Here is a 13,110-nt window from a genome sequence, read left to right on the forward strand (position 1 = left end):
TAACTTACCGTCCTGGATTGTGGAGTCCGTGTGCAAAAATCTCAGGAGGTTGGTTTGTACTGTTAAAATGTGGGTTGCTCCGTGGTATGGAATAAGGGACATTGCACAGGTCAGTATTTACGTCGAGGCGCAATACAGAACCTGTAAAATCACTGAGAAAGTTGGAGGATAAAATAATTGTTTTTTAAAAGTATTTTACTGGTAGATTTAATCCAGGTAATACTACAGTGAACCAGCAAAATAAACCACCCACTTTACTGAATACTCACATCTAGGTTGGATTTATGGTACATGCAAGTCCAAAGAATAGTAGCAGAACCTATCAGAGATTCAGTTTGACCAATATGTTGCCTCGTTATGTGCATACTACAACGCCTCTGACCACGCTGTGGGGAAGCAACTTGATAATAAGAGCAACTTTCCATACATCAACATTGTTTTATGGCTTCAAATATAAGGCTATTACATCTTTTATACTGTATCTCCTCTAGAGTAACTACGGATATAATCACTATGTAGTTACATAATGCTTTTTGCTAACACTGAATCCTACTCTTGAATTCAATGATTTCTAGTCACAATACAATCCAAAGATTAATTATACCTTATTTTATTTTATTTTTTTTAAAAGAAAGTAATCATGTGGGTTCAGTGGAGATACTGGGTTTTTTTGGTAAAGAATCAGAACTTTCTTGTTACATGAAACAGGACAGAGGAAAAAGTTTTGCCTTACATTCATGATTGTGATGGAGGAAGGGAGAAGGACAAGAATGTAGGAGTAGAAGAGCATCAAAACTCTTTTTACAAACATGAATAGACATGATATTTAAATTGATTCCTTTCTGTCTGTCTTCATCATGTACCTGTTTCAGTCTCACCTTGTTTTACATTAATTTAAAATCAAGTATTAGAATTGCTCTCTGACCTTGGCTTTAAGTGTATCCTCACTGCAAAGGGCAGGAGCACCTGCTATTCTGCTGAGCCAAAGAGGCCTTTGAGCACAGCAACTCCTTTTAAGTCTGTAAAGGCTCAGTACCACATTTTCTCTAAAGGCAAATGTTGCAACTCTAGCAGAGCATAATGAAACAGAGGGAAAAAACAGGTTGAGAAAACTGTATAGGTAGAACCAAAGTAGGATTGCTTCATATGTTATCTAGACATTTTCCCAAGTGATACAGTGTTCTTATTGATGCTGGTATGTGTTTGTAGACACTTTTTTTAGACTGTGTGCTCAATAAAGTTGTCTTGTTCATACAATGATAGTTTGGAAAAAAGAAGTCTAACCTGTGCATAAATACAATGGCATCTACTGGTGAGGGCTCCAATATTTAAATGGTTTGACAGCACACAACTTCAAGAAGATGTATTTAAGCAGTAGGACTGTTCTGACAATCAGCAGTTTGCTAAACCCAGGCACTGAAAATAGTGGGATTACGTAGTAAAGGAAGGGGGAGTAAGATTTGTCCTGACAACTGCTGACGACTTTTGATTCTGACCCCAAATACTGTGCAAAACCAGAAGACAATAATAGAAGTCTATCCATTGGTATTTTTTGTACCTTAAACCATCCATCTCCTCCATATCATCTAGAGTGATCATGCCATCTCCGAGAAAAATGTATAGGAAACCATCTGGGCCAAACAGAAGCTGTCCTCCTAGGTGTTTTCGATGTAGTTCTGCTACTTCTAAAAACACTCTTGCTGTTCTCATATCAACTTGGTGTGGATTTTTCCTGCAATATAAAGATATGACCACAGTTTTGACAGTTCACTATCATTGTTCTTCTTTCTAAAAATAAACTCGAGTCATTCAAATTATGCTTTAAGATGTGGATGTTGTAACTTGGTGGAAGAATGTCAAATAATTATTTCTGAGAAAATTCAGTATTTCAGCATTCACAAAAAACTATTTTGCTGCCTATACACAATAACTAGGAAACAACTGTAATTAAAAAGTGACAGAATAACAAAAAAAAAGTCTTAAAAAGAATAAAACAGTGCACTCACTGGCGTTCCAAAACTACTGTTTGAAATAAAATCAGCAATAGTTTTTCTGCAAGTGCCCAAGTATACACATTGTAAATCTGACAGTTCATTTTAGAAATGGGAAATACTAAAATGACAAGGTTGCTGAGAAATACAGAATTTGTGAATTTTAGACTTCTACTGATACCTGGACACTGTGTATTCTACAACCCTAAGGATGTGGTCATGAGGTCCAATAGCCCACCGTTCTTGGTTGGTGGTATAAGACACATACAGCTTTCCATTTTTCTTGTAATTGGGATGGAATGCAAGGCTTAACAGTCCTCTTTCATCTCCTCCCTGCAGTCAAATGAAAAACACAAAGAATTGTGAAGTTAATTATGTTCTTTATTGTGTTTCAGCTGGAACCCCCCAAAAAAAAGTTTCTTTCTTGTGGATAATCTTTGCCCAAACTCTTTTATTTCTTTCCTGACTACTGCACAAAAAGGATTATAAAACATTTCACTTTGGAGAACTCTTTAAGAGTTAGAACAAGACAATTGTCTTATGTAGTTATCTATGCACAAGTCTCTTACACCACTTTTGTGGAGTGATTTGTGTATGTAATCTTTGGGAAGCCATGAAGACAAGTTTAAGTACTGTGAAGGATTCTTTGCTGGGTTACTAGGTTGCTTGTAATTCGTAGAAGACAAATAAAAAGGTCTATAATCAGCAGTCACTTCTAATCCAAGTATCCAAAACCTAAAACACAGTGCTGGCTGCCAACTCCCACTGTCTTGGCAATATGTTTAGAAAACAGTTAAATTGCTTGTGTAATATGTAAACCTTTGTTTTACCCTGGAGGCAGCAACATCAGTTGTCACAACTATGGTGGTCTGTTCATCATAGCTAGGATACTGTAGGTAATAAGCAGCCTTGGTCTCTGTGCAGAGAAACCATAGTTTTACATGTGGTCCTTCAATGGAAAGGTTTTTGTTATTTTTTAAAATAAAAATAGAAAAATCTCCGAACAACTTACTTTTGTTATTACGTTTGCCACAAAGATTAGTACAGTTATATGTTAAGCATCAAATCCATGTAATGTACTGTGACAATGCAAATACCCTGTGTACTTAAATAGAAGGCAATTTTCTCTTTGGCTTCTAAAAATGTATGTAATATTGCTATGCCTAAAATTGTATTTGTATAAATGAAGAATAAAACTTAGATTAAGTTGAGGGGGAGAGAAGCTGAGGCATAGAAATAAACAGAGCACATAATACACGATTCAAATTCAATTCATCTATGTGATTATTCACAAGCTGATAGTTGTTTTGGAGTTTAACTCGGGGTTTGCCTTTCAAAACTAGTGACTCTGTTGTAGATTCAAGTGCTCCAGCTCTGCACCCATAAGGAGACAACGTTTTGCAACTCTAACCACACCCATGATAACTAATTATGAAATTTTAAATTATAAGAGAGAATGAAGCTTTGAAAATGTATTTGCAATTCAGAATGATGGATGGGCCTGTCTTCCTGTTGAAAGACGTCCCACAAAAGGCCTAATTGGGAAAGTGCACAGCTTTAATTTATTTTAATTCGACGTGATTGCCATACTTCCTTTTTAATCACAACCACCAAAGAGAAACCTGAGTCAGAAATGGAGATGTAAATAGGTCAAGAGATTTCCATACAAAGAGAGTTGTACAATGAAATCTGGATCCTGCTCATTTAGAGGCAGCCAAATTTTGCTAGTTTGTTTGCTAGAAAAATTTAGTTTCAGGAGGTTATCGGAGAGGTTAGTTTTGAAAGTCTGGTTAGAGCTGCCAAATCAGTTGCAGTCATCATGGATGAAGGGACTGGTAATCTAGCTCTTTCTCCTTTACGAGCCAAACATAATTCTGCAGCTGAGCCTGAACCGATTGTAGATATTATTGTATGAGTTTCTAAGAGTTTTGACCAAGTTGCTCTGATAAAGTCTGAAGCAAAGGGAGGCAAATCAGTTGCTTTGGGAACAGTAAGGCATATCTCAAAGATTCCTGATGAATGATTCTATCTGTTGTGCCCAGACAAAGACAGTCCTATTTCTTCTCCTGAGAGATGGGTTCAACTCATTTAAGGGCCCAGGAATGTCAATGAGTCACACCAGGCCTGCCATTCAAGGTGAGATATTGAAAGTATTAGTAAGAAAAGATCTTTCTGTTAGTAAGGTGAAGATTTTATTTAGCACTTGATGCCATGGGAGCAGTCTCAGTGTGCAAGTGAAGTCGTTGAAAGCATAAACAGGTGAAAATTAAATTAAGAGGTTTTAAAGAAGTACACATGAAGCAAGAATTTGACAAATGAATGAAACCTGCGAGAGAAGAAGTATGGTCATTGTATTCATAGGATCAGGCCAGTATTTCTACTAACTGCTATCTTGCATGATTCTATTAGACTGCAATGTATTACTTACTTTGTTTTTATCTATTGGGATCTATAATGTATCTATTGCTTCCTGAAAAGTCTCACTGCTTTCTGTTTTTCAAAGTGAGCCAGACACACTATGTTCTGAAAAGTCTATTTACTCTTGCATTTCATAAAAACTTTGGAAATATCCTCTAAGATGCTGAAATCAGTGCAGCATCAAGCCATTAGTTGGCTTACGATCAACTAGAAATCCAGCTGCATTTTTCCATACATATTTTTCTGGTTTTGGAAAACAATTGTTCATGTGTACTTTCAGCTTTATCTCTAACTGTTTCCAATGAAATCACTGCCACAACTTCCACAGCTTTTGAAATGATCTTTATGGTGCCAGAAAGTATATAGTTTTCTATAGTGTTATGTCTCTTATGTTGTGGAGTAAATCGAGAGATATCCAGCAAATCCCCTTACAAGCAGTCATTTTGGTAGTCAAACTGAATAATTATGTACCAAATTTCAGATTTTACCTATAGAATAATCCTCACTTTAAATTTTTATCAATGGACTTTTGATGTCTACTGTGAAACCAGCATCCCAGGCTTTATAGTCTTGTCTTGTAGATACCACGCGTCCAGTATCTATATCTTTCTCTTGGTAGCTTAATAACTTCTTGACATCCTTTTCTTTTTAAGTTTGCCCTTAGATGAAACCAGCACCAACAAACTGTAGATGACATAGTAGCTTGTATGAGATTCTGCACTACATAGTTTGATGGAATAACCATTAACATTTGTCAGTTGTATAAGGAAGGGCAAGAAGAATGAGACGAATCTTTGTATTCTGTTGGGATGTCTGTTGAAGACAAAGAATGATGGTTGGCTGAAATGAGTGTCAATTACCTAAATATACTGTGGGCTGGGGCCAATGTGAAATCTCTATCGTAACTAAACCTGGAAGCTCACACTTCCAATGTCTGCCTATGCAGCTCTTTAGCTTCAACGCTCCTGTCTTCTACTCGCGGTAATTGCACGTTTTGCACCAATACTACGCTTGTTTCAAAACTGATTTTCCTTGGGCCAGATTATAAGCTTCAGCTAAGGAGTTCTGTAAAAGAAAAAACATTCCTTTAAAAACCAGTTTGGTCTAGTTTAGGACCACAAGCATGACAATAATTTAATCAGAATTATATTAAGTCACTACAAAGCCAAGTAAAGATTAATTGTATGCATTAAAGTATTCCTTTACTTTTCATTTTTAAATGGTGGGTTAGGTACATTATGTCAGTTCTAAAAGTATATTACAGCAGTAAGCATTCTTAAAAGTATATTACACCTGTAAGTGTTCTCAACTGAAATATATTTTTAATACTTCTTTTTGCATTCTAATTTCTGTTGTAATATATTTACACTTGTAAAAACCTGAAACAACTGCACAACATGATCCACTTTGTATTTTGACTAACACTAAGAGGAGTAACTGTTGCATGTGATTTTTATAGGGGTGCTATTTTCATGTAAGCACTCCTTAGAAGTGGGCTCTACTCTCAATCTATGTGTTTCCAAATGTACTCTGATATATCTCTGATATTATATACAGAAGTATTATTATATTATTAAGGTGTTATACTTTTTCTATAATACAGAAGCATGCTGCAGTTATTTTTAAGACATGCTGTCATTTCGTCAATATATGTATTATTTCCTATAGTAAATATAGAGAAATACATAGGAATGCCTTAACTGATATTGTTAACTATTTCATTTAAAATAGGTCATATTGTAAGCATGACCCTTAATTATGTAACCTTAATAGTAATTAATTTTAGTAAGCAAAACCAGACATGACTATTTATTTCCATTACTCTGTGTGGCTTAATAGTAAACAATATAGGTAGCAGATTCTGAGTTTTCCTTTAAAATTGATTTCACAATTCACTCACTTATATAAAATAGTGGTATTTATACTTAACAGCTTTTTGATCTGGGCAATCCCACTCTCATGTTGGAAATTAGTAGCAACCTTTTTTTAAAACAGGTTGTGCTTAAAATATGTATAGCCAACAGTCATTTGTGATTTAAAATATTAACTTTAATGTAATGTCTTTATATCGTTTGTTTTCATTTATTATTACAGAGCAAATGCTGGGTAACTTTTTGAGGTAGTGTGATCACCCTTAATTTAGTTTATTTCCTATGCAATAAATACCATAACTAATACGCGTTACCATGTGTTTGATCTTAAGGAGATTTATTTGTAAAAAACATGGGGTCAGGGGTCATGGAACATCTAAAATCTCTTATCGGGCAGTACCATATGAACCCTTCAGAAGGGGATTTCTAATTAGGAGATCCAAAAGAATCTTTGCTTATTTGAACCTTCCTTTACCGGATCTTAGTGTAGGGCTGACGATCAATGTCAGGTATTTTTCTCAGCGGGAAGTGTTTGTTTAATCGACACGTTTTGGAAATTTGGTCCCAGCGCAGGACAGAAACTTGACTACAGCAGAAGCAGAAACCAGCAAAAGGTCTGCTGCGAGGGCACACCTTGCCTTTCAAAGCTGCATCGACTACTTTGAGAAACACAGGGGGGAAGTGCCTCTGACAGGTGAAAGGAGACAACAAATACAGAATGAGAAAACCAGAAACTGATTGGGCTAGAGGTATGGCATAGGAATAGAGCTCCTATAGACCTCTTGGGTCTTCAGAACTCAAATGCTTTGCTATCAGAACATCTGTGGGGCCTGAGGCCTCTGGTAAGGGAAGAATTTGTAACATAAGACATTCACCTTAGGGGAAAACAATTACACTGATGTCATGGCTCAGTATAGTATACATACTAGACCCTATCTCCAAAGCATTTCCTTTTTGCTGTTGTGCTGCAAAGCTTCTTATTTTTTCTTTCTAGTTTGTAAAGGGCTTTGTGATTATCTAAGGATTTTTTAAGAACATTTTCAGTATTTTTTATTGATTTTAACAAAGGCACTATTTTAATACTTCGCTTAAAAATAACTCTAGATAGAGAAATGCTTTACAATTGAATTTATACAGGAAAAACACTTGGAGAGCCATACTCTTACTTGGAATTTAAGTACAAATCCTACTGAAGTCAGAGGTGGTTTTTGTTCACTTGGGTGCAGGGCAGAATCTGGCTGAAAATCATCGATGGCCAAAGTGCACCCATCACAAAGTTGTCTGCCCTGATGCTTGCAGTGATATTTAAATGCTCTTTTTTTTTCACAGGACAACTGAACACACAATAAAGTAATGACGTTCCACTCCTTTAGTGCCCAGTGGGTCCAAAAGTCAGACCTATCAAAAGGTAGTAAGAAAGTGATTCATAAGACCTGTTCCGCATGGATTTTGAAGGGGGCTTCTCTGTACTTGGGGAAAAGTCAGAGTACCTATTCACAGGAATTACACACACATATTTATTATGCAGAATAGTTTTCCAGCAAAAGAACTCTGGAGTGGCCATAACTTGAACAGAAAGAAATAAAAATGGTTTGAGATCTAAAGATAGCACTGGAACTTAAACTAATTCTTTTTTTCTTCTTATTTCTGTTGCAGCAAAGACAAAATTTTGACATGGCCTTGATCATTTTTTCTTTTCCTTACCTTCACAGTCCTTTGAAGACACCAGTCACTAAATGCAGGACCTTTCACTTTTAGTCCTAGTCCTCTGTACTTATTTTTTTAATTCCTCAACTCCAGATTTTGCTGTTCTGCTGGGCAAGTCTTTAGTTTAATCCAAATGACAATCCTCGTCCCCTGATAATACAATTCTTTCTTCCCGTCCTCCTAAAGAAAGTATATGAAACTTATAAATGCAGATACCAACCCAACACAAACCCACAGCTTGCCTCCTTCACACTCTTCTAGTAAGACATGAATCCTGCTTTGACAACTCTCCCAATTATTGGTTAGAAGCAGCTAAAAGCTCTGAGACTGTCAAGAGCCAGCCAATAATTGAGAGGTTTTGGGCAGAGTGACATACGACCGTGAGTGTGCTTGCAAGGAGGTGGCCATGAGCCCATGTGAGGTCTGCATCTGGACGGAGAAACTTTATGTACTGCACTACTTTAGGAGAATTGGAATAACAGAAGACAGTGGAAATCAGTCCCGGAAGAGGGAGATTCAAATAAAGACCAGATGATTATTGCATTCAGTAAAGCTGGCTCAAGAAGGTGTGAATTACACGCTTTCCTGCACCACAGAGGCCTCTTGAGCTGTAAGCAGCATTCATCCTCTGGGAACACAGGTGGTGATTCCACCTCTGTCCCCAGCTGGATTTATTTTCAAGGAAGCTTTACATTCCACCAGCAATTCAGTGAGTGGTTCACCAGCGGAGGCCACTAAGGGAAGGTAAAAAATAAGCAGGCTCCTTCTTATTTCCCTGGCATGCCTCCACCTTCTGGTCTTTACTTATTTATTTATTTGGCATATCTGCTCTCCCATACTGTTCCTCTTCAGCATGCTTCCATTATAGACTGTCCTCTCCTGACAGCTGTTCAGCTCCATTGGTTTGAGGTCTATTGTGTGGTGGAATTAGCCTTCTAGGAAAGCGAGAAAGCTTCCTTCAAGTGAACGAGAATGCAGTAAGTGCTAAGAAATTTACTGACCATGAAAATCCTTCATTAATAGGGAGAATAGACTTGATGGCCTCTGTATTTTTTCTCCTTCTTTCTGTTGCTTTTAAGCTTTACCCACCTTTCCATGCCACTTCTGTGATAAAGGCAAATTTTACAACTCTCTTTCGGTGGGCTGTCCAATAAAATTGGTTCAGATGATATCCCAAAGAGAACAGGCTACCTTACATTAACATTCACAAACACATGACATGATGACAAGAGACTAATGATCCCTTTTTCATTCACCAAAACTGTGACTTTACCTCTTCAAATCAAGAATGATTTTTAACTTAGACCCTATTTTAGTGCTATGTAACATTATTTTTCTGTAAACACACAAACAATACAAATGAATCAATGCTCTAATTTGACTGTGGTCCCCTCAGACAGCTCCTCTGGTTTTCTCATGCTCTCATTCCTTGACTATGTATATAAAACATATTTTTATTTTTCAGTAGCATGTCTCATAAAATTATTCTTTTTTGTTAAAATACAGATCTAATGGCAGAGAGTTGTCAAAAGACTTTAAGAATTATAATTCAGTATGTAAGTTGCTTTTATATGGCATGACATTTCAGTCAATCACTGCAGCTTTTGTCATTGCTAAAGATAAAAATATGCTGTGGAAAACTAAAATCTTACTGTGGTGCAAAGATCTCCCTGGGCTGCTAAATTAAGACTTTTCATAAATGTCCACAAAAAAGTCTACAGCACTTTAAAATGAGCTGTAAGACTTTTTTTTTGTGCTGAGAGAGGGAAAAAAAAGAGGATGTATGGTGACACATAGCAAATTTGACAGTGCTTATGTAAAATGAACCAACCTACAACAAATTCTATACTCCGATAATTGAAAACAAATTCATGCTGTTTTACCGTGACCACTTTCCATATAATTTAGGGATATAATTCAGAACAGAATAACAGTAATTATCATACTCTCTGCATAAAATTAAAACCAGAAATGTTGATCTGTCTAATTGTAGGCATTAAAAAATAACTAGTTTCAAAAAAGAGAGATGCAAATGGAAAGATGCCCTGATGACATGACTCTGTCTTACCCACAATTCTGCTTTCCTCCTTTGGCTCTCAGTAGTGAACTGTTGTCTATTAAAGCAGATAGTTGCTTTTTCTGGTTGCAAGGGGAATGTTACATTCACGTGAACTACGTATTTAAATATTGTGGGGCAAGGGGAGAGAGCAGCAAACTTCACCCAGCTTGAAGGAAAAACAGTTACAGGTTTCCACTTAGATTGGTCCCCAGGTCTTTACTGTTGTCTGCGTGCTAATGGATATTAAAATTTGCTCAGCCAGTGCTAAAGATACGTTGCTAGCAGTCTGCATCTTGCAAAAAAAACAAAAAAAAGAGAAAATGCACACCTTAAACAGGATACCTTTTGCCAAAGGGTAATAAAGGACTAGAGGCGTTTCATTCAGTCCTCACCATTTGTGTTTTCTCCCCAGGCGTTACTATGGTGGTCATTCTTGTTTGCAACATAACTGAGATTAAACTGTGGGCCCTATGAGCCTGGCTCTGTCACTGTTTTAAGAGAAGAGTCATTCAGTGGCTTGTCAAAATCATACTAATCTTCACTGTAAAATATAAAGCTACTCTTCTTCACTGAAGCCTATTTCTTTAGCAGATTCCTAGCTTTAGTCTAGGTACTTAGTAAAGGTTCTAAAGTGTTTTCTGCAAGATATTTCAAATTGCCTTTTCTTCGTATTTTAAGAAACTGGAAAATCATATTATGTGAATGGTTTTTGGTAGGGGAGTAGGAGACGACTTGAAGGACAGAAGTTCAGGTGACATAAAAACACAGGACAGAGACAGGAAGCATATGAAAGGTGAACGGTAATTAATGCTTATATTCCAACTATCGTCTTGTCTGGGATTCTCTCCTGAAGGCAGAGCCACCATGTAGAGTGTGAGGCTTGCCTGCAGGCACCGAAAGATGGGAACACGTCACCATTTTTCAGTTGCTGAAGAATCTGTGTGCAAATTCTAGAGATAAAGCAAATGCTATTCTATTCCCTAATATCCAAAGAACTTTTGGACTCTGAAATCTGGATGCATGGAGAGGCATATTTCGGCCTATATTTAGCATCAGCATTCAGCATAGTTTTGATAATGATGTGTCATATCTTCAAAGCAAATGCTGATTGCATATGTTGCTGGTTTTCTCACTAGATGACTATGCTAAACGTAATAGGCAAAATCAGAATTTGTATTCTTAGAAGCTCTCTAAGTATCCTTCAACATTTTACCAGTAGACATGCAACAGATTTACTGGATGAAGGCTAGACAACTATGTTATGTCTATTTACTCCAATTTACTCCAGTTGTTTATACCTATGTTCTTTGTCCATTCAATTGTTCCAAACAGTAAACAGTCCTGTCTTATTGGCACAAATGCAAACAGAAAATCAATTTAGAGGTCCAGCATCTGCTACTGAGTTTTAAGCTTCCACATGTGAGCATGAGCATTGGAAGTGTGTTTGTTATCCAAAATCAAACTGTTTGAAATATAAGGACTGCACTTGTTGGAGTCCTCATACAAAGGCAGCTAGAAAAATCTGAAAATGCTATTATTGCATTTTTTTCAACAAAAACTGTGCATGTGTGTCATGTTTTGTACCTGTGTCAGAAATATATTTCTGAAAGAGCGCTGAAGAGGAGCTGGGAAGAAAAACGTGTTTGAATTCTCTGATACTGCCCAAGCGTTTTTCTCACTGGTACTTTGCCAACCCCTTCAGCCTCACGGTGCCTCAGGAGCTGAGCAGCTCGAGGGCAGAAAGGCTAGCGTGCAACTTATCCGCACTGCTGCAGTTAAGCAACAGCTTGGGTTTCAAATGCTGACTCAAGTAATCAAATAGTTTGAGTTCTTTCAGTAAGTCTTAAAAATATATATGTAATTTGCCGGCTATCTGAAAAGGAGGAGTAAATAAATCCAGAGAAAGCCAGATTTTTCCACAGACATTTTGCGAACACCGGAGGAAGCTAAAATATTCAAGCATTTTTGTGCTTGATCTCATCTTTACCTCTCAACTGACATAGTGAAAAAATATTAATAATTTGAAGAGAGACATGAATATTTTTATGAAATGTGCCAAGTGGAAAAACCAGGGTGGTGGAGGATATACGGTTTGCTCTTCATGACTAGAATCTGTATATAAGAGGAGAATGATGGCAATCCACAGCCGTGTTGACAATTCAGACATACAGGAAATACCCTTGTAGGAAACGAATACCATCTGGGTTTGGCCCAAGATGTGTGAATGAGAAATATGTTTCTTGTTGAGAATGCAAAGATAGTTTTGGACATTGCAAAGAAGGAATGCGTTAAGCATGCACAGTTATAAAAATGAAATAGGGTGAGGCATTGCATGCATATGGAATAATTAGAGGAATATGTTTGTGTGCGTCAATAGCTGATGCAGACTTAGAACTTCAGAATTCATTTGTCCTAAGACAACCAGTAAATCACTATGAAAAATGTCTTCAGTATAAATGGCCAGGAGCTTTCTGAATAAAGGCAGTATTTGAAAATGCTGATTTGTCTAAGCCAATGTGTTCCCTGATAGAAAGGGAGGTTTGCTTGTGACACGTGTTGTATGTTGGGGGAAAAAAGTAAAATAGTTTTGAAATTGTTGAAGCAGCCAGTTCTAATATTTGTAAAATTGGGAATTTGGATTATTTCAGTGAGTTGTTTTCAGTTTAGAAATTAGTTTTAGTTAAAAGAATGTCAACACTGAAATGGAATATTTCATTTGGCCCTTCCTGAGAACCTTTCAGTCCACACTTGGTAAGAGTATGTTTTCAAAATCTCAGAATATTCTCACTCCTCTCTATCCTGTTCTTGCATTAACTGTCTGAGATTTTAGTGTCTGTTCTTGGCATAGGAAGGCTCTCTGGTTTCTAACGAAGCCATTGCCAGCATTCTGAGGTTCCTGAGACTCGCTGCCTGCGGGATGGATTTTTGCCTCTCCCTTGACACCCTCATCTACTTGTGAAAGCCCCAGCACTGCTGATTTTTCTGTTATTTGTGAGGCTAATGAATGCCTTGCATGGACAGGAAAAAGTTCCAGGCTCTCTTTTTGGTGCACATTTGACTTCTT

General features: G+C 37.0%; 1 protein-coding gene across 3 annotated transcripts in view; it reads right to left on the minus strand.

The window, feature by feature from the left end:
- HHIP (hedgehog interacting protein) overlaps positions 1–13,110 on the minus strand; it is an 81,757-nt gene that overhangs the window by 26,242 nt on the left and 42,405 nt on the right. For all 3 annotated transcript variants that reach the window (XM_054825316.1, XM_054825317.1, XM_054825318.1), the window contains exons 5-7: positions 2,173–2,324; positions 1,559–1,732; positions 9–152 (exon numbers count right to left, since the gene is read on the minus strand). In XM_054825316.1, coding sequence (XP_054681291.1) covers positions 9–152; positions 1,559–1,732; positions 2,173–2,324 — 470 coding nt within the window. The remainder of the gene's footprint in view (positions 1–8; positions 153–1,558; positions 1,733–2,172; positions 2,325–13,110) is intronic.

The sequence above is a fragment of the Grus americana genome, chromosome 4, assembly GCF_028858705.1.
Source record: "Grus americana isolate bGruAme1 chromosome 4, bGruAme1.mat, whole genome shotgun sequence".
In the NCBI taxonomy this organism is placed as follows: domain Eukaryota; kingdom Metazoa; phylum Chordata; class Aves; order Gruiformes; family Gruidae; genus Grus; species Grus americana.